Source organism: Nerophis lumbriciformis, linkage group LG26, assembly GCF_033978685.3.
Source record: "Nerophis lumbriciformis linkage group LG26, RoL_Nlum_v2.1, whole genome shotgun sequence".
NCBI lineage: Eukaryota > Metazoa > Chordata > Actinopteri > Syngnathiformes > Syngnathidae > Nerophis > Nerophis lumbriciformis.
Genome location: NC_084573.2, coordinates 39,663,256 through 39,684,166, shown reverse-complemented (window position 1 = coordinate 39,684,166; position 20,911 = coordinate 39,663,256). Strand labels below are relative to the sequence as shown.

The 20,911-nt window shown below is 39.0% G+C and overlaps 1 protein-coding gene across 3 annotated transcripts in view; it reads left to right on the top strand.

Annotated features, from left to right (window-relative positions):
* Nucleotides 1-20,911, top strand: part of LOC133623653 (choline/ethanolamine transporter flvcr2b-like) — a 67,555-nt gene that overhangs the window by 29,495 nt on the left and 17,149 nt on the right. For 2 of the 3 annotated variants that reach the window (XM_061986907.2, XM_061986906.2), the window contains exons 3-7: nt 1,172-1,312; nt 7,188-7,255; nt 13,301-13,404; nt 18,660-18,770; nt 18,968-19,073. In XM_061986907.2, the coding sequence (XP_061842891.1) occupies nt 1,172-1,312; nt 7,188-7,255; nt 13,301-13,404; nt 18,660-18,770; nt 18,968-19,073 (530 nt within the window). Of the gene's footprint in view, nt 1-1,171; nt 1,313-7,187; nt 7,256-13,300; nt 13,405-18,659; nt 18,890-18,967; nt 19,074-20,911 lie in introns of those variants that run through there. The other variant, XM_061986908.2, reaches the window with a different exon arrangement.

The window sequence follows — 20,911 nt, the reverse complement described above, 5'->3', positions numbered from 1 at the left end:
TTTTTGTTTACATGTTAATAGTGTTTTAATGAATATACATGCATGTTTAACACATATAGATTCCTTTCTTTCATGAAGACAAGAATATAAGTTGGTGTATTACCTGATTCTGATGACTTGCATTGATTGTAATCAGACAGTAGTGATGACAAACGTCCACGTTTTCAAATGGAGGAGAAAAAAAGTTCCTCCTTTCTGTCTAATACCACATGAAAGTGGTTGGTTTTTGGCATCTTATTTGTCCAGCTTCCATATTCGTTTTTATACACTTTACAAGAAATACATTGGCGGCAAACTCCGTAGCTTGCTAGCTTGTTTGCGCTGGCTTTCGGAGACTCTTATTTAGAAAGCGCAGGCGCGTTGGAGCGGCACTTTTATTGTGAAGACAGGAACTGTGCAGTCAGTCTTTAGGCTTTTGACGGGATGTACGGTTGAAATAAAAAAATTGTCTTTTTTCCTTCACACTTTTGATTGATTGATTGGAACTTTTATTAGTAGATTGCACAGTACAGTATATATTCCGTACAATTGACCACTAAATGGTAACACCCCAATAAGTTTTTCAACTTGTTTAAGTCAGGTCATGTGACCGCCTGGCTCTGTTTGATTGGTCCAACGTCACCAGTGACTGCATCTGATTGGTGGAACGGAGTGAACGTCACCAGTGACTGTATTTGTTGAAACGCAGGCACTATGAAGGTCTGTCTGACAGACCAAAACAAACAAAGCGTGCATTAACAGATCGATAAAAATTAGTAGCGAGTAGCGAGCTGAATGTAGATAAAAGTAGCGTTTCTTCTCTATAAATATACTCAAGTAAAAGTAAAAGTATGTTGCATTAAAACTACTCTTAGAAGTACAATTTATCCCAAAAGTTACTCAAGTAGATGTAACGGAGTAAATGTAGCGCGTTACTACCCACCTCTGACAATAACCAGGAATATAAACATAGTAGTAATGAGTTAGACTTATCCTTACAATAACCAGGAATATAAACATAGTAATAATGAGTAGTGGACAGGTCAAACCCAGCAGTGCAGATTTAAGGAGTGGTGTGCATCAATTGTTGTCAGGGAATGAGTTGTTGACATAACAGCAGCACAAGATAGGAAGTAACTAATGCAAAATAAACTTATGAAATCAAGTAACTTGATTACTTTCTTTGTGCCAGTCTTCCAGGAGCGTCCTAAACTCCCTCCCACTCAAGCTCAAGCCACCGCCCGAAGCATCCCACCCGAGCAGTACTCCTACACCGCCTCCATTCTCAGGCTTCTGCGCAACAGGCCCTTCATCCTCCTCGTCGTCACCTATGGTAGGCCAAATCATTAGGTACCCCCGCACAGTGGAATGAGATGGTGTCACAAACTCTCCGTAACTAGAATGTGATCTGACCCTTGAGTATACGACCCTCAATGAGGTAAACATGACTTTGTTTACACATCATTTCTGGATTTTGAGTGTTTGTTTTATCTTTTACCAGTGCAGTGGGGGCGGGTTGCATCTAGATGACGTTGTCAAATTTGCATAATTGGCCACAATTGTCAATTTCTTCAGAAGGCTAAAAAATGTTCGTCTGCAGTGGTTTTGAAAGTGGTGACTCCCCAGGACACACAGGTGGGGATTTGAGTGGGTCCCTGGAAAATTCCACTAAAAGGGGTTGTTGGCAACTGATGCCTACAGGGCGCTAAGCATTTTTTATTCTATATAATTACTAATTGAGGAAAATATAGACACTTACTAATGGTAACATAAACCTAGCAGGTGGTTGTCTTGTTATATTTTTTGTTTGCAAAATATAACTGTGAGCAAGTTGCAAACAGCCCTTTTAAATACATAAAATAATAAATAAACATATATGTATATGTATATGTATATGTATATGTATATGTATATACACAAACCCCATTTCCATATGAGTTGGGAAATTGTGTTAGATGTAAATATAAACGGAATACAATGATTTGCAAATCCTTTTCAAGCCATATTCAGTTGAATATGCTACAAAGACAACATATTTGATGTTCAAACTGATAAACTTTTTTTTTTTTTGCAAATAATCATAAACTTTAGAATTTGATGCCAGCAACATGTGACAAATAAACAACTAATAAAACTGACCTTATCAACTGATCTCCTTCCGCACCTTCTCAAAGATGATCTTATCAGCCAATCTCATAAAAATGCAAACAGGCTATTAGCGTAAGGAGGATGTTAGCGTGTTAGCTTCGGAGGGGTCCAAAGTTTGTTGACACTTTGTCTAATGATTAACAGAGGCCCTCGTGTGATGGTGCGGCGCTCTGGTCAGAACCTTTGACCTCACGTGAACTTCCACCTGGGAGACATTTCACCCCACACGGATTCCCACAACTATTATTAGCCTGGATTTAAGTTTCCGGACCAACGAGAAGGGTGGAGCGGGTCTCACTGCAGAGTACTGTATTTTTACGACCATAGGGCGCACCGGATTAAAAGGCGCACTGCCGATGAGCAAGTCTATTCAGGTCTATTTTCATACAAAAGGCGCACCGGATTATAAGGCGCATTAAAGGAGTCATATTATTATTATGATTATTTTCTAAATGTCAAAGACTTCCTTGTGGTCTACATAACATGTAATGGTGGTTCTTTGCTCAAAATGTTGCATGGATGATGTTTTACACATCATCTTGTTGCGTTTTGGACCAGTTGTTCCTCCCAGGGAATTCAAGTCACAATTCGCTCCCAAGTTCTTTCCGACACTTAAAGCTGAGTTGAAAAACCACCAGAGACAGAATAGGTATTTTGTTGTATATTCTCAAAGCTTTGCCAATATACATTGATTGATTACTATTATGTTGGATCCACTATGGACTGGACTCTCACAATATTATGTCAGACCCACTCGACATCCATTGCTTTCGGTCTCCCCTAGAGGGGGGGGGTTACCCACATATGCGGTCCTCTCCAAGGTTTCTCATAGTCATTCACATCGACGTCCCACTGGGGTGAGTTTTTCCTTGCCCGTATGTGGGCTTTGTACCGAGGATGTCGTTGTGGCTTGTGCAGCCCTTTGAGACACTTGTGATTTAGGGCTATATAAATAAAGATTGATTGATTGATTGAGACCAGTCTAACCATAGAACATTCTATTGCGCCTCCCAAAATGGTCTGTCTTCCCGATCCCACCACCCTCTCTCTCGTCCCATCTCTGTAGACAAAACAAAATGCTAGTCTAAACACATTCCAAAGAACTCAAGGTTATCACACATAGTATACTTGCTGACAGAGCATCAAGAGAATAAATGGAAAACACGAGCTGTTTTCAAATATGACTAAGAAATGAAAGAAGTACAACTTAAATTCGGATATATGTAAATATCTGCCTCCGACAATCTTCAAGTCACTTTCTGACAATCTCTTCAGGATGCACCGTTTTGTGGGCAGTCTTATTTACGTGCCTCCACTTGGACAGCGTCATCTTTGTTGTAGCGGTGTAGTGTGCAAGGACGGGAGTGGAAGAAGTGTCAAAAGATGGCGCTAACTGTTTTAATGACATTCACACTTTACTTCAATCAATAACGGAGCAGCATCTCCTCATCCGTGGCTCACTAGTGCAACAACAACACCCGAAATGTGTCCCGTGAAAAACCGTCTGACCGGAATTGATTGATTGATTGATTGAACTCTCTAATAAGTAAAGTTCCTTGGATGAACAATGTAAAGTCACTTTACCGGTATGTTTTAGTGCTTCCATGGTGAGTTTACTGACAGATATAAATAAGAACTTTACACTACTTTATATTAGAAATGGCAACAGTGGAGGATGAATGTCACATAACCATACTTGCCAACCCTCCCGAATTTCCCGGGAGACTCCCGAAATTCAGCGCCTCTCCCGAAAACCTCCCGGGACAAATATTCTCCCGAAAATCTCCCGATTTTCCGCCGGAGCTGGAAGCCACGCCCCCTCCAGGACAGACTTTTTTCATGACGGGAGGACAACAGGGTGACAAGAACAAAATCATCCAGACTAAAGATAAATTGTATTATTATGTTTATTTTACCTAAAAATAAATATATTTATTAATTAAAAAAAATAAAAATAAAAAATACATTTTTACTATATTTTGCTAAAAACATCAAAATTAATTGTATTTTTATTTGTATTTTTTTGTGACTCCTTATTACATCCAGCCATAGAATTATACATTAAAATAAACATATTTGAAATAATTGATTTTAAATTATCATAATTCATTTAAAATGACCATATTTAATTATTAAAATAATTGCTTGTTTATCAACAACTTTAGCATTTTATTCATTAAGCCAAGTTATGTTATATTCCTTAATATTTATTTATGCAAGTTTGAAGTATCAATTATCTAAACAGTTTTGTTTGCATATTTTCAGGATGTAGATATCTATATCTATATCTATATATATATATATATATATATATATATATATATATATATATGTGTGTGTATGAAATACTTGACTTGGTGAATTCTAGCTGTCAATATACTCCTCCCCTCTTAACCACGCCCCCCAACCACGCCCCGCCCCACCCCCGACCACGCCCCCCACCCCCCACCTCCCGAAATCGGAGGTCTCAAGGTTGGCAAGTATGCATAACAAGAAGATAGAGAAAAAGAAGATTATCCACTACGGTGTCGACACTGACTACAATGGTGGATCGACAATTGTTTGTCTTTAACGTGGCCGGACAGGAGAGTTTCAAATAGCAAGTGTTTGAAGAAGGTCATACACTAGTTTGAACATTGCCAGTCAAAAGTTTGTAGACAATGTGTCATTCATTTGCATCCAAACTTTTGCCAGGTACTGTATTTACTCCTATACTTACCTCCTTTTCTTTCTGAAAGGTAGTGTGTTCATTTAGGCATTGTGTCTACAAACCCCAAAGCAGTGAAGATGTCACCTTGGTAAATAAAACAACTTATATTCAATTGAATAGACTGCAAAGACAAGATATTTCATGTTCACACTGAGAAACTTTCTTCTTTTTTGCAAATATTAGCTCATTTGGAATTTGATGCCTGCAACATGTTTCAAAAAAGCTGGCACAAGTGGCAAAAAAGAGTGAGAAAGTTGAGGAATGCTCATCAAAGACTTATTTGGAACATCCCTGTCATGACTTGGTCTTGGGTGTGTGCTTTTCCGGGATGCAACGGAAAGTTGGCTCGGGCGAGACGGGAATGAAGGTACATGATTTATTTATTATTATCAAAAAAAAAGGAATAAACGAAAGCGCGCACAGTGGCGGAGAATAAACTATGAAACCAAAAGACTGTAGCAAAAAAGTACAAATGAAAAGCACGCACAGTGGCGGAGAACAAACTATGAAAAACAAAAAGACTATAAACATGGAACAAAAACTTACTTTGACAAGGGACATGAAGCATGATCTTAGAGGATGAAGAGAGTACATAAGCATAAATGTGGTGAAGTCGTCAGAAAGACAAACTGAAAAACACTGAACTTAAATACTACAGACATGATTAACGAAAACAGGTGCGTGACTCAAGACGTGAAACAGGTGCGTGACGTGACAGGTGAAAACTAATGGGTTGCTATGGTGACAATCAAGAGTGCACAATGAGTCCAAACGTGGAACAGGTGAAACTAATGGGGTAATCATGGAAACAAGACAAGGGAGTGAAAAGACAGAAACTAAAGAGTCCTATAACTAAACAAAACATGACTTAAAACAAAACATGATTACACAGACATGACAATCCCACAGGTGAACAGGCTAATTGGGAACAGGTGGGTGCCATGATTGGGTATAAAAAGCAGCTTCCATGAAATGCTCAGTCATTCACAAACAAGGACGGGGCGAGGGTCACCACTTTGTCAACAAATGCCTGAGCAAATTGTTTAAGAACAACATTTCTCAACAAGGAATTGAGGGATTTCACCATCTACGCTCCGTAATATCATCAAAAGGTTCAGAGAATGTGGAGAAATCACTGCACGTAAGCCATGATATTACACACCTTGGATCCCTCAGGTATCAAAAAGCCACATCAGTGTTTAAAGGATATCACCACATGGGCTCAGGAACACTTCAGAAAACCACTGTCAGTAACTACAGTTGGTCGCTACATCTGTAAGTGCAAGTTAAAACTCTCCTATGCAAAGCCAAAGCCATTTATCAACAACACCCAGAAACGCTTCGCTGGGCCCGAGCTCATCTAAGATGGACTGATACAAAGTGGAAAAAGTGTTCTGTGGTCTGACGAGTCCACATTTCAAATTGTTTTTGGAAACTGTGGACCGAAGAGGAAAAGAACCATCCGGAATGTTCTAGGGTGAAAGTGTAAAATGTGTGATGGTATGGGGGTGTATTAGTGGCCAAGGCATGGGTAACTTACACATCTGTGAAGGCACCATTAATGCTGAAAGGTACATGCAGTTTTTGGAGCAACATATGTTGTTATCATGGACGCCCCTGCTTATTTCAGCAAGACGATGCCAAGCCACGGGTTACAACAGCGTGGCTTCATAATAAAAGACGAGACTGTCCTGCCTGTAGTCCACACCTGTCTCCCGTTGAAAATGTGTGGTGCATTATGAAGGCTAAAATATGAGAAGGGAGACTGTTGAACAACTTAAGCTGTACATCAAGCAAGAATGGGAAAGAATTCCACTTCAAAAATGTGTCTCCTCAGTTCCCAAACCTTTACTGAGTGTTGTTAAAAGGAAAGGCCATGTAACACACTGGTAAAAAATGCAATGTGTTGCTGCCATTCAATTCTAACTTCATGATTATCTGCTTAAAATAAGAAAGTTTCTCAGTGTGAACATGAAATATCTTGTCTTTGCAGTCTATTCAATTGAATATAAGTTGAAAAGGATTTGTTGTATTCTCTTTTTATTTACCATTTACACAACCTGACAACTTCACTGCTTTTGGGCTTTGTATTTGAGGAAATAACTGTTTTATTTTAAAAAAGGGTGCCTTTTCAGTCTTTCTTAAATCAAATTCTTTCTTTGAATTCCTTGGTGCTGAACAGCAACTTTTGCTCTTTGCCAGCTGGCTGCAAGATGTTAGTTGAAATGGTTGTCAGCCAGCTAGTTTGCTTCCACAACAAGCAAAGGACGTGTCCACTTTGATGCAACCAAGTGTCGTTTTTTTGTTGCCATTTTCTGCTGATATCTGATGAGCGTGTCTTGTTTGTCAGGCCTGAACGTGGGCTGCTTCTACGCTGTCGGCACCTTGCTGAACCGCATGATCATCCAGCACTATCCTGTAAGTCCCGCCTCCCCCTCTGCTGTTGACTCGGGTCATGTTGACTGAGTATTATGACCGTGACCATGTGCTCTTCTTGGAAGTAACATTGAAATTGGGTTTAATTGAAGGCACATGTTTTGCTTTCTCATTTCCTGCTGGATCTGAGTTTACACAGCAAATACAATAACTGTTGTCATTCAACAAGGGTGGTAGTTTGCCATGACACCTACAGTATGTTATTGAAAGCACTTGGGATTGTGCCTATCATTCACAATCATTGTGAAAGACATTTTTTTAATGCATGAAGGAGCCAATGGAAGTGCCTCTATTGCGCCCATAAAATCCAATAAATAACCAATCAAAAAGTGCCAACAATACTCCATTTACATTTGTTGACTTGACTATTAACCAAGTAGTAGTGATATTGTTATTAGAATAATTAGGGCCCGCATGGCCCATTGTATAAGGACTCCCAAAGGGAGTCCTTATGCAATGGGACATAAGGACCTATTGAATTTGTAAGGTTTTATTAGGGCCCGCATGGCCCATTGTATAAGGACTCCCAAAGGGAGTCCTTATGCAATGGGACATAAGGACCTATTGAATTTGTAATTAGGGCCCGCATGGCCCATTGCATAAGGACTCCCAAAGGGAGTCCTTATGCAATGGGACATAAGGACCTATTGAATTTGTAAGGTTTTATTATTAGGGCCCGCATGGCCCATTGTATAAGGACTCCCAAAGGGAGTCCTTATGCAATGGGACATAAGGACCTATTGAATTTGTAAGGTTTTATTCTTTCTTCTTCTTATTATTAGGGCCCGCATGGCCCATTGCATAAGGACTCCCACAGGGAGTCCTTATGCAATGGGACATAAGGACCTATTGAATTTGTAAGGTTTTATTCTTTCTTATTATTAGGGCCCGCATGGCCCATTGTATAAGGACTCCCAAAGGGTGTCCTTATGCAATGGGACATAAGGACCTATTGAATTTGTAAGGTTTTATTAGGGCCCGCATGGCCCATTGTATAAGGACTCCCAAAGGGAGTCCTTATGCAATGGGACATAAGGACCTATTGAATTTGTAAGGTTTTATTATTATTATTCTTCCGCAACGTTGCGCTGTAATTTGACCCCCTTAGCATGCTTCAAAACTCACCAAATTTTACACACACATCAGTAATATACGGCAAAACTTTGTTTCAAAAAACCAAACCCCAAAACTCAAAATTGCGCTCTAGCGCCCCCTAGAAAGAAAACTGCTTATAACTCCCAGTACGAATGTTGTAGAGACATGAAACAAAAACCTCTATGTAGGTCTTACTTAAACCTACTTTTCATTAATTAATTTCCTCGGGCAAAAATCAACAGGAAGTTGGCAATTCCCCCTTCAAGACAAAAATGTACTAAAAACAGTCACTTTTGCCTCTTTGAGCTGTAATTTGACCCCCTTAACATGCTTCAAAACTCACCGAACTTAATACACGCATCAGGACTGGCAAAAATTGCGATCTAATAAAAAAACCTAACCCCAATCTCAAAATTGCGCTCTACAGCAATTTTTGAATAAAACGGAGAAAAAAACTGCTCCTCGGAAGAAAAAAATGACAAAACTGCCTGTAACTCCCACTGGGAAAGTCAGAGAGACATGAAACAAAAACCTCTATGTAGGTCTCACTTAGACCTACTTTTCATAGATTGACAACCCTCAGCAAAAATCAACAGGAAGTTTACAATTTCCCCTTCAAAACAAATTTTTTTTATAAACCGGTCACTTCTCTTCAAATATTATCTCCTCTGAGCGCGTTTGTCGTTTCGGCTTCAAACTAACACAGGAGAGAGATTGAACCCTTCCAAATAAAAGTTATCGAAATAATTTTTCTAACTACTCCGGGTTTGATTTTATGACCCTTCAAAGAATCGCTGCGCTGATGCTGCTGCGCTGCTGTTTTTTTTAAGATGGCTGCTTAAAAGCAGGAAGCACCAACGTGCCCACACAATGCAGACAAGGTAGGTACACTACACAAAAGTATTGGGACAATTCGGACTAAAAGTAGACAAAAGTATTGGGACACTTAGGACTACCACTGGACAAAAGTATTGGGACATTTAGGCCGAAAACTGGACAAAAGTATTGGGATACTTGGGACTAAAACTTGACAAAAGTATTGGGACACTTGGGACTAAAACTTGACAAAAGTATTGGGACACTTGGGACTAAAACTTGACAAAAGTATTGGGACACTTGGGACTAAAACTTGACAAAAGTATTGGGACACTTGGGACTAAAACTTGACAAAAGTATTGGGACACTTAGGACTAGCACCTGCCAAATACGCGGGCCCGACCAATGCTGCTTGCAGCTTTAATTATTATTATTATTGTCTATTGTGAGCGAACTGTGGTGCTGAATTTCCCCCAGGGATCAATAAAGTATTTTCTATTATATTCTATTCTAAATGTCTATTCTTGGTGTTGGCTTTTATCAAATACATTTTCCCAAAAAATGCGCCTTATACTCCAGTGCGACTTATATATGTTTTTTTCCTTCTTTATTATGCATTTTCGGCCGGTGCGACTTATACTCCGGAGCGACTTATAGTCCGAAAAAATACGGTAGCTATTGCATACTTGCCAACCCTCCCGGATTTTCCGGGAGACTCCCGAAATTCAGCGCCTCTCCCGAAAACCTCCCGGGACAAATTTTCTCCCGAAATTCAGGCGGAGCTGGAGGCCACACCCCCTCCAGCTCCATGCGGGGACCTGAGTCCGCTTTCCCACAATATAAAGAACGTCTACAGTAAAGCAGTTCGTCTGCCGTAAACAGCAATGTTGTGACACTCTTAAACAGGACAATACTGCCATCTAGTGCATTTGATGAAAGCACTTTTGTGCGTGCCACACAGCAATGCATCATCAGAGAGGGTGTTCAGCATGGTTAGAAAGATAGTGACAGAGAATAGAACAAGGATGGACAATTCAACCCTTAACTCAACAATGAGTAGATGAGTGTTATGTGTGTGTATATGTGTAAATAAATGAACACTGAAATTCAAGTATTTCTTTTATATATATATATACTGTATGTATATATATATATATATATATATATATACCGTATTTTCCGCACCATAAGGCGCCCTGGGTTAAAAGCCGCGCCTTCAATGAACGGCATATTTCAAAACTTTGTCCACCTATAAGCCGCCCGGTGTTGTAAGCCGCATCTAACTGCGCTAAAGGAATGTCAAAAAAACAGTCAGATAGGTCAGTCAAACTTTAATAATATATTAAAAACCAGCGTTCTAACAACTCTGTTCACTCCCAAAATGTACGCAAATGTGCAATCACAAACATACGTATATCAACATGGACAGAGCTGCGTGAAAAAAGCCACCCGGCCTCTTCGCGTAAACTTAAACTTACCTTAACCACTCGCTCATCTTTTCTTCATCCATCCCTTCGAGTTAGCTTTTATGATGACGCCGGCTGGAAAGGTCTCTTTTGGCAAGGTCTTCCTTTTGAATATCACCATGGGTGGAAGTTTCTGGCCATTAGCATGGCAAGCTAGAACCACAGTGAAGGATGACTTCTCATTCCCTGTGGTGCGAATATTCACCGTACGTGCTCCCGTTGTATCCACAGTGCGGTTCACAGGAATATCAGTTGCTGTGAAATAGTAATCCGTGTGCGGATGGAGAGATTGCGTCTTTTCATGAACCGGATCCCTGACGCTTAGTAGGAGCCATTTTGTGGTCTTTACAGATGTAAACACACAAAGGAAATGAAACGTACGGTGATATCCGCGCGCTTTTTCTTCTTCTACGCGGGCGGGTGGTTGCTTACAGTAGAAGAAGAAGCGCTTCCTGTTCTATGGGGGCGGGTGCTTACCTTGGCGGTTGCTTGCGTAGAAGAAGAAGCGCTTCCTGTTCTACCGGGAAAAAAGATGGCGGCTGTTTACCGAAGTTGCGAGACCTAAACTTTATGAAAATGAATCTTAATATTCATCCATATATAAAGCGCACCGGGTTAAAAGCCGCACTGTCAGCTTTTGAGTAAATTTGTGGTTTTTAAGTGCGGCTAATGGTGCGGAAAATACGGTATATATATATATATATATATATATATCTCCATCCATCCATTTCTACCGCTTATTCCCTTCGGGGTCGCAGGGATATATATATATATATATATATATATATATATATATATATATATATATATATATATGAAATACTTGACTTGGTGAATTCTAGCTGTAAATATACTCCTCCCCTCTTAACCACGCCCCCAACCACTCCCCCGCCCCAACCACGCCCCCCGCACCCACCCCTACCCCCCACCTCCCGAAATTGGAGGTCTCAAGGTTGGCAAGTATGAGCTATTGTGACATCCAAAATAAAGTTAAAGTTAAAGTACCAATGATTGTCACACACACACTAGGTGTGGCGAAATTATTCTCTGCATTTGACCCATCACCCTTGATCACCCCCTGGGAGGTGAGGGGAGCAGTGGGCAACAGCGGTGGCCGCGCCCGGGAATCATTTTTGGTGATTTAACCCCCAATTCCAACCCTTGATACTGAGTGCCAAGCAGGGAGGTAATGGGTCCCATTTTTATAGTCTTTGGTATGACTCGGCCGGGGTTTGAACCCACAACCTACCGATCTCAGGGCGGACACTCTAACCACTAGGCCACTGAGTAGGCTGTGATGTAAACAAAATGGTCTTTAAAGGCCTAATGAAATGCGATTTTCTTATTTAAACGGGGATAGCAGGTCCATTCTATGTGTCATACTTGATCATTTCGCGATATTGCCATATTTTTGCTGAAAGGATTTAGTAGAGAACATCGACGATAAAGTTCGCAACTTTTGGTCGCTGATAAAAAAAGCCTTGCCTGTAGCGGAAGTAGCAGACGTGTAGCGTGACGTCACAGGTTGTGGAGCTCCTCACATCTGCACATTGTTTACAATCATGGCCACCAGCAGCGAGAGCCATTCGGACCGAGAAAGCGACTATTTCTCCATTTATTTGAGCGAGGATGAAAGATTTGTGGATGAGGAAAGTGAGAGTGAAGGACTAGAGGGCAGTGGGAGCCATTCAGATAGGGAAGACTAAAACAGTAAATAAACACAATATACTCTATTAGCCACAACACAACCAGGCTTATATTTAATATGCCACAAATTAATCCCGCATAACAAACACCTCCCCCCTCCCGCCAATACAACTCAAACACCTGCACAACACGCTCAATCCCACAGCCCAAAGTACCGTTCACCTCCCCAAAGTTCATACAGCACATATATTTCCCCAAAGTTACGTACGTGACATGCACATAGTGGCACGCACGTACGGACAAGCGATCAAATGTTTGGAAGCCGCAGCTGCATGCGTACTCACGGTACCGTGTCTGCGTATCCGACTCAAAGTCCTCCTGGTAAGAGTCTCTGTTGTCCCAGTTCTCCACAGGCCAATGGTAAAGCTTGACTGTCATCTTTCGGGAATGTAAACAATGAAACACCGGCTGTGTTTGTGTTGGTGAAGTCGGCCGCAATACACCGCTTCCCACCTACAGCTTTCTTCTTCGCTGTCTCCATTGTTCATTGAACAAATTGCAAAAGATTCACCAACACAGATGTCCAGAATACTGTGGAATTTTGCGATGAAAACAGACGACTTAATAGCTGGCCACCATGCTGTCCCAAATTGTCGGCTACAATCCGTGACGTCACGCGCCGACGTCATCATACCGAGACGTTTTCAGCAGGATATTTCGCGCAAAATTTAAAATTGCACTTTAGTAAGCTAACCCGGCCGTATTGGATTTTGTTGCAATGTTAAGATTTCATCATTGATATATAAACTATCAGACTGCGTGTTCAGTAGGCCTTTAATGGTATACATTGTGCTCTTAAATTGGACTTGTTGAAATCCTGATTAAAGAAAAGAGGGGTGTAAAGTACCTTTTTCTGATCCTGTTCGAATTCCAGTCAAGGTCAAATAGTCTTCTGTCTATGGCTGTGATGTAAACACTCTGCTGTCCTTGTTTGACCTGTCAGGGTGAAGAGGTGAACGCTGGGAGGATCGGCCTCACCATCGTCATCGCCGGCATGGTGGGCTCCCTCATCTGTGGGGTGTGGCTGGACAGGACCAAAACCTACAAGTAAGTCCAAGGAAAGGGAGCCCACGCAGGCGGCTCAGAGACTCTTACGAGACCAAAGTGGAAACAGATGTTTGTTGACCTTTCTTTGTTCAAGTCGCATGTTTGGCGTGTGTGTTTATCCAGGTGTGCTTCAATGTCCTAACCTTTGTGCTCCCCCGATGAGTGAGGGGCTCCAGTGGATGGAACCCCCACAACTTGTTTATTGATCATGCTATTGCATACCTGCCAACTACTCCGGTTTTCCCGTAATTAGTACGGTTTTCATCAACCTATTCCGGGTTACGGTTGCAGTGATAAAAAATACAGTTTTTCATTAATTACATTTTTTTTTTTTTTTTTTAAGTTTTATTCACGAAATCGCATAACAACAATGACAATGGACACTGCTTCCCGTAACTTCCTATCGAGCCATTCCGAATGCCATGCGCGAGGCTATTTATAGCACCGCTGCCAAGCACGAGGCACCAGTTGCCATTGTTTCCAAACGAGCGAACGATCATGGAATCAGCCGGAGAAAAATCGCAAACGAGTCTTAAACCGGAAAGAAAACTGCAGTCATTCCGTGAAGAATATTCAAAAGCCTATCCGGGAATAATTATCCGTTCCAAAAAGGGTGAAAACTACCGTATTTTCCGCACTATAAGCCGCACCTAAAAACCACAAATTTTCACAAAAGCTGACAGTGCGGCTTATAACCCGGTGCGCCTTATATATGGATTAATATAAATATTTATTTTCATAAAGTTTCGGTCTCGCAACTACGGTAAACAGCCGCCATCTTTTTTCCCCGTAGAAGAGGAAGCGCTTCTTCTTCTACGGTAAGCAACTGCCAAGGTAAGCACCCGCCCCCGTAGAAGAGGAAGCGCTTCTTCTTCTACGGTAAGCAACCACCCGCCCCCGTAGAAGAAGAAGCGCGCGGGTATTACGTTTCATTTCCTTTGTGTGTTTACATCTGTAAAGACCACAAAATGGCTCCTACTAAGCGACACGCGTATAACGCAGAATTTAAACTTAAGGCAATAAGTCATGCCGAAGAACACGGAAATAGAGCAGCAGCAAGAGAATATAACATAAATGAATCAATGGTGCGTAGGTGGAGGAAGCAACAAGATGACCTGCGCCAGGTAAAGAAGACAAAACAGAGTTTCCGAGGGAACAAAGCAAGATGGCAACTGTTGGAGGACAAACTCGAACAGTGGGTTGTTGAGCAGAGAGCAGCAAGCAGAAGTGTCAGCACCATCACTATTCGAATGAAGGCAACAGCGCTAGCAAGCGAACTTCACCTGGATGATTTTAAAGGTGGTGCTTCTTGGTGTTTCCGGTTCATGAAAAGACGCAATCTCTCCATCCGCACACGGACTACTATTTCACAGCAACTGCCTAAAGACTTTCAAGAAAAGCTGGCTACTTTCCGTGCATATTGTAAAAACAAGATAGCTGAAAAAAAGATCCGGCCAGAGAACATTATCAACATGGACGAGGTTCCACTGACTTTTGATATTCCTGTGAACCGCACTGTGGATACAACGGGAGCACGTACGGTGAATATTCGCACCACAGGGAATGAGAAGTCGTCCTTCACTGTGGTTCTAGCTTGCCATGCTAATGGCCAGAAACTTCCACCCATGGTGATATTCAAAAGGAAGACCTTGCCAAAAGAGACCTTTCCAGCCGGCGTCATCATAAAAGCTAACTCGAAGGGATGGATGGATGAAGAAAAGATGAGCGAGTGGTTAAGGGAAGTTTACGCGAAGAGGCCGGGTGGCTTTTTTCACGCAGCTCCGTCCATGTTGATATACGACTCCATGCGCGCCCACATCACGCTGGTTTTTAATATATTATTAAAGTTTGACTGACCTATCTGACTGTTTTTTTGACATTCCTTTAGCGCAGTTAGATGCGGCTTACAACACGGGGCGGCTTATAGGTGGACAAAGTTTTGAAATATGCCGTTCATTGAAGGCGCGGCTTATAACCCAGGGCGGCTTATGGTGCGGAAAATACGGTACGCGAATTGCACCTTGTGCAGACAAGATTTTTCGATGGGACACGGAGGAATTAGCGATGTAAAAGACGACGTTGGGACAAAAGAACACAAGTCTAATGCCGTTGCTAGCGATATAAGTGGAAAACTTTCAACGTTTTTCGTCGCCCAAACAGATTCTTTGGATGTGATAAATGCCGAAGTTTTATTTACGGAGGCAATAATTGAGCATGGACTTCCAATCGCACTGGCTGATCACATGGGACAGTTATTTCGGAAAATGTTTCCCGACTCGAAAATCGCCAAAAAATATGGATGTGGTCGAACCAAAACATCAAACATTATTCAGTGTCTTGGAACAGAATCCTCAAAAAAAAACTGTCTTGATTGCTACAATTCATTTTCATTCATTCTTCTTCAATTCTTTTGAAAGGCTTACAGAAAACTGCAATTGAATTGTAGTTCCATGCTAATGATGCTATTGAATTACATTTTAATGAAGTAAACTTATCATAAAGTTACCATAACATTTTTGCAGTATGATCAATCTGATAGAATACATTTGGATTTTAGCCACAAAAAGGTAATGACACCAATGTTATCTATTGGAATTGTTTAGTACTGTTATACTGTTAAAAGTGTTTATACTATTTATGCTTTCAAGTCCAAGTTGAAGAAATCTTGTTAAATGTTGACAGCATAACTACCAAAATACAGAAGTATGTCCTTAATATTTTTGCAGTGCTATTTCTGTTGAAAAGTTCAAATGATTACATTAGAGATGTGATGTGCCACTTTTCAAGTGTCTGATGGCTTCAATTAATTTTCATTCATTTTTCATATTTTGAATTATTTTGAAAGGCTTACAAAAAAAACTACATTTGAATTGTAATTCCATGCTATTGACAGGACTATTAATTTTAATGAAGTTAGCTTACCATGTTTACAGTATGATAATTGTGATAGAAATGTGAATTTTAGGCACAGAATATTGTTTACAATTGAACAAGGCAGTAGATTATACAAGCTTGGACAGAAAGTTAATAATGACACCAATTTTTTTTTTTAATGGAATTGTTTAGTACTGTTTTACCATTTGTTTACTGTAAAAAGTGTTTATACTTTCAATGAACAAATTGAAGTCTTGTGAAAGGTTGACAGGATAACTGGCATTAACTGTCAAAATAATTTCAAACTATTGAAGTTAGCTTACAGAATAAACATGTCAATCAACCCATATGATTTTTGCTGTAATATTTTTGTTTTGAAAAGTCACTGTGACTGATAGAAAAGTGATGGTTTTAGCAACATTTTAACCTGTCTGAATGCTAATAATCATTTTGCGTACAGTTACTGTTTTTGTGTGTTTCACAGGTTTTTATTCAAGTTTGTCACTGCATGGAACAGATCAGTGTGTGGATGCAAACTATTTTCTTTAGCTGAAGTCAAATAAACATAAATAATTGCCTTTGGCCAACAGAAGCAAAGATAGATACAAAAGCAGTGAAGTTGTCAGGTTGTGTAAATGGTAAATAAAAAGAGAATAAAACAAATCCTTTTCAACTTATATTCAATTGAATAGACTGCAAAGACAAGATATTTCATGTTCACACTGAGAAACTTTCTTCTTTTTTGCAAATAATCATGAACTTAGACTTGGTAATGGCAGCAACACATTGCAAAAAAGGCATTTTTACCAGTGTGTTACATGGCCTTTCCTTTTAACAACACTCAGTAAAGGTTTGGGAACTGAGGAGACACATTTTTGAAGTGGAATTCTTTCCCATTCTTGCTTGATGTACAGCTTAAGTTGTTCAACAGTCTCCCTTCTCATATTTTAGCCTTCACACATTTTCAATGTCTGGACTACAGGCAGGCCAGTCTAGTACCCACACTCTTTTACTATGAAGTCACGTGGCTTGGCAATGTCTTGCTGAAATAAGCAGGGGTGTCCATAATAACGTTGCTTGGATGGCAACATATGTTGCTCCAAAAGCTGCATGTATCTTTCAGCATTAATGGTGCCTTCACAGATGTGTAAGTTACCCATGTCTTGGCCACTAATACACCCCCATACCATCACACATGCTGCCTTTTACACTTTCACCCTAGAACAATCCGGATGGTTCTTTTCCTGTTTGGTCCACAGTTTCCAAAAACAATTTGAAATGTGGACTCGTCAGACCACAGAACACTTTTCCACTTTGCGTCAGTCCATCTTAGATGAGCTCGGACCCAGCGAAGCGTTTCTGGGTGTTGTTGATAAATGATTTTGGCTTTGCATAGTAGAGTTTTAACTTGCACTTACAGATGTAGCGACCAACTGTAGTTACTGACAGTGGTTTTCTGAAGTGTTCCTGAGCCCATGTGGTGATATCCTTTACACGCTGATGTGGCTTTTTGATACCTGAGGGATCCAAGGTGTGTAATATCATGGCTTACGTGCAGTGATTTCTCCACATTCTCTGAACCTTTTGATGATATTACGGAGCGTAGATGGTGAAATCCCTAAATTCCTTGTTGAGAAATGTTGTTCTTAAACAATTTGCTCAGGCATTTGTTGACAAAGTGGTGACCCTCGCCCCCGTCCTTGTTTGTGAATGACTGAGCATTTCATGGAAGCTGCTTTTTATACCCAATCATGGCACCCACCTGTTCCCAATTAGCCTGTTCACCTGTGGGATGTTCCAAATAAGTCTTTGATGAGCATTCCTCAACTTTCTCACTCTTTTTTGCCACTTGTGCCAGCTTTTTTGAAACATGTTGCAGGCATCCAATTCCAAATGAGCTAATATTTGCAAAAAAGAGCAAAGTTTCTCAGTGTGAACATGAAATATCTTGTCTTTGCAGTCTATTCAATTGAATATAAGTTGAAAAGGATTTGTTGTATTCTCTTTTTATTTACCATTTACACAACCTGACAACTTCACTGCTTTGGGGTTTGTAGATCTCAGACATGTTAGAACCATATGAACCATCTGGACCTCTGAGAACCTCAGGGAGTGGTCTCCTGGTGACATGTTAGAACAATCTGGACCTCTGAGAACCTCAGGGAGTGGTCTCCTGGTGACATGTTAGAACCATCTGGACCTCTGAGAACCTCAGGGAGTGGTCTCCTGGTGACATGTTAGAACCATGTGAACCATCTGCAGCTCTGAGAAGTGTAGTTACTTCCTGGTTCCCAGATGTTGATGACAAACTTGAAGGTCATTTCCACATTGTGGGATAAATACAAAGATTTGTCATGTTGCTAACGTCCTGTGTTTTCCAGACAGACCACCCTGGTGGTGTACTTCATGTCTCTGGTGGGGATGATCGTCTACGCCGCGACACTCAGTCTGGGGCACCTATGGGTGGTGTTCATCACAGCTGGAGCTCTTGGGTACAAGTTGTCCAGTTCTTCTCTTGGTTGCAATCTCTGCAGTTCACACAAGCCCAGATAGTGAAAGTTCATGATTGGATGAGTTTGCCAGCTGGAATGTGTGGTATTCCTCTGATAAGGTGTTGCAGGATTTGTGGGATCACATCCACCACGCATGCAACTACTCTTCCTGGTAATGATTCTTTTGCCCTTCCCAGGTTTTTCATGACGGGCTACTTGCCGCTAGGTTTTGAGTACGCAGTGGAGCTGACCTATCCTGAGTCCGAGGGCACGTCATCCGGGCTCCTCAACTGCTGCGCACAGGTAACATGAAGAGGAAATGTAGTATTGGAAAGTAAAACAAATACATGATAACAATTAGTAATTGTTATTATACCCATACTATTATGACTTTATTCTTATTATATATATTTTGTCTCTAAATGTATGACTGTCTTAAAATGTGACTCTTTAAATCCAAATAATGCAATAAATAAAAAAATTATCTACACGAAATTATTTTCTCATAACATGGGGACTTTTAAAAAAATAAAAACACATTTTGCTCATATTATTTGCAGCATTTTACTTGTAAAATCAATATTTGTCTTTTTAGTCTTTAGTATTTTTAGTCTCTTTTTTTAACCTTGAAAAAAAAAATTTACCATGAAAAATTTGTTTTACCTTAAAATCATTTTTTACCTTGAAAATCATTTTTTACCTTGAAAATCATTTTTTACCTTGAAAATAATTTTTTACCTTGAAAAAATTTTTTTACCTTGAAAAAAATATTTTACCTTGAAAATCATTTTTTACCTTGAAAATCATTTTTAACCTTGAAAAAAATATTTTACCTTGAAAAAATTTTTTACCTTGAAAACCATTTTTAACCTTGAAAATCATTTTTTACCTTGAAAATCATTTTTTACCTTGAAAAAAAAAATTTTCCTTGAAAAAAAAATGTTACCTTGAAAATCATTTTTTACCTTGAAAATCATTTTTAACCTTGAAAAAAAAAATTTACCTTGAAATTTTTTTTTACCTTAAAATCATTTTTAACCTTGAAAATAATTTTTTACCTTGAAAATAATTTTTTACCTTGAAAATAAATTTTTACCTTGAAAAAAAATGTTACCTTGAAAATCATTTTTTACCTTGAAAATCATTTTTAACCTTGAAAAAAAAAATTTACCTTGAAAATTTTTTTTTACCTTAAAATCATTTTTAACCTTGAAAATAATTTTTTACCTTGAAAATAATTTTTTACCTTGAAAATAAATTTTTACCTTGAAAAAAAATGTTACCTTGAAAAAAATATGTTACCTTGAAAATCATTTTTTACTTTGAAAATCATTTTTAAACTTGAAAAAAAAAATTTACCTTGAAAAAGTTTTTTTACCTTAAACATTTTTTTTTTACCTTGAAAATCATTTTTTACCTTGAAAATCATTTTTAACCTTGAAAAAAAAATTTTACCTTGAAAAATCTCAATTTATCAAACATTTCATATATAAATAGGGTTATGTGACTTTTTTTTTCTTAATTACACTATTATTCCAATGAAAATACCTTTTTATTTCTTGTATAATACCACACTTTTCCCTTTATTATGGCTTTATTCTTATTATATGTTTGTCTCTAAATGTATGGCTATAGTGTCTTAAAATGTGCCTCTTTAAATCCAAATAATGCAATAAATAAATTAAAAATGTTTTACATCAAATTATTATTTTCTCATAACAGGGACTTTAATAAAAATAAAAACAAATGTTTCTTATATTATTTGCAACATTTTACTTGTAAAATCAATATTTTAAGTATTTAAAAAAAGACTGAGAATCATAATTTATTAAATATATTATATATATATATATATATATATATATATATATATATATATATATATATATATATTTCTTTTAATTACACTTTTAGTCCAATGCAAATACCTTTTTTTTTCTTGTAGAATACCACACCTTTCTCTTTATTATGACTTTATTGTTATTATATTTTTGTCTCTAAATGTATGACTATAGTGTCTTAAAATGTGACTCTTTAAATCCAAATAATGCAATAAATAAATAAATTTTTTTACATTAAATTATTATTTTCTCATAACATGGGGACTTTAAAAACAACTTTTTTAAAAGTGCTTATTATAT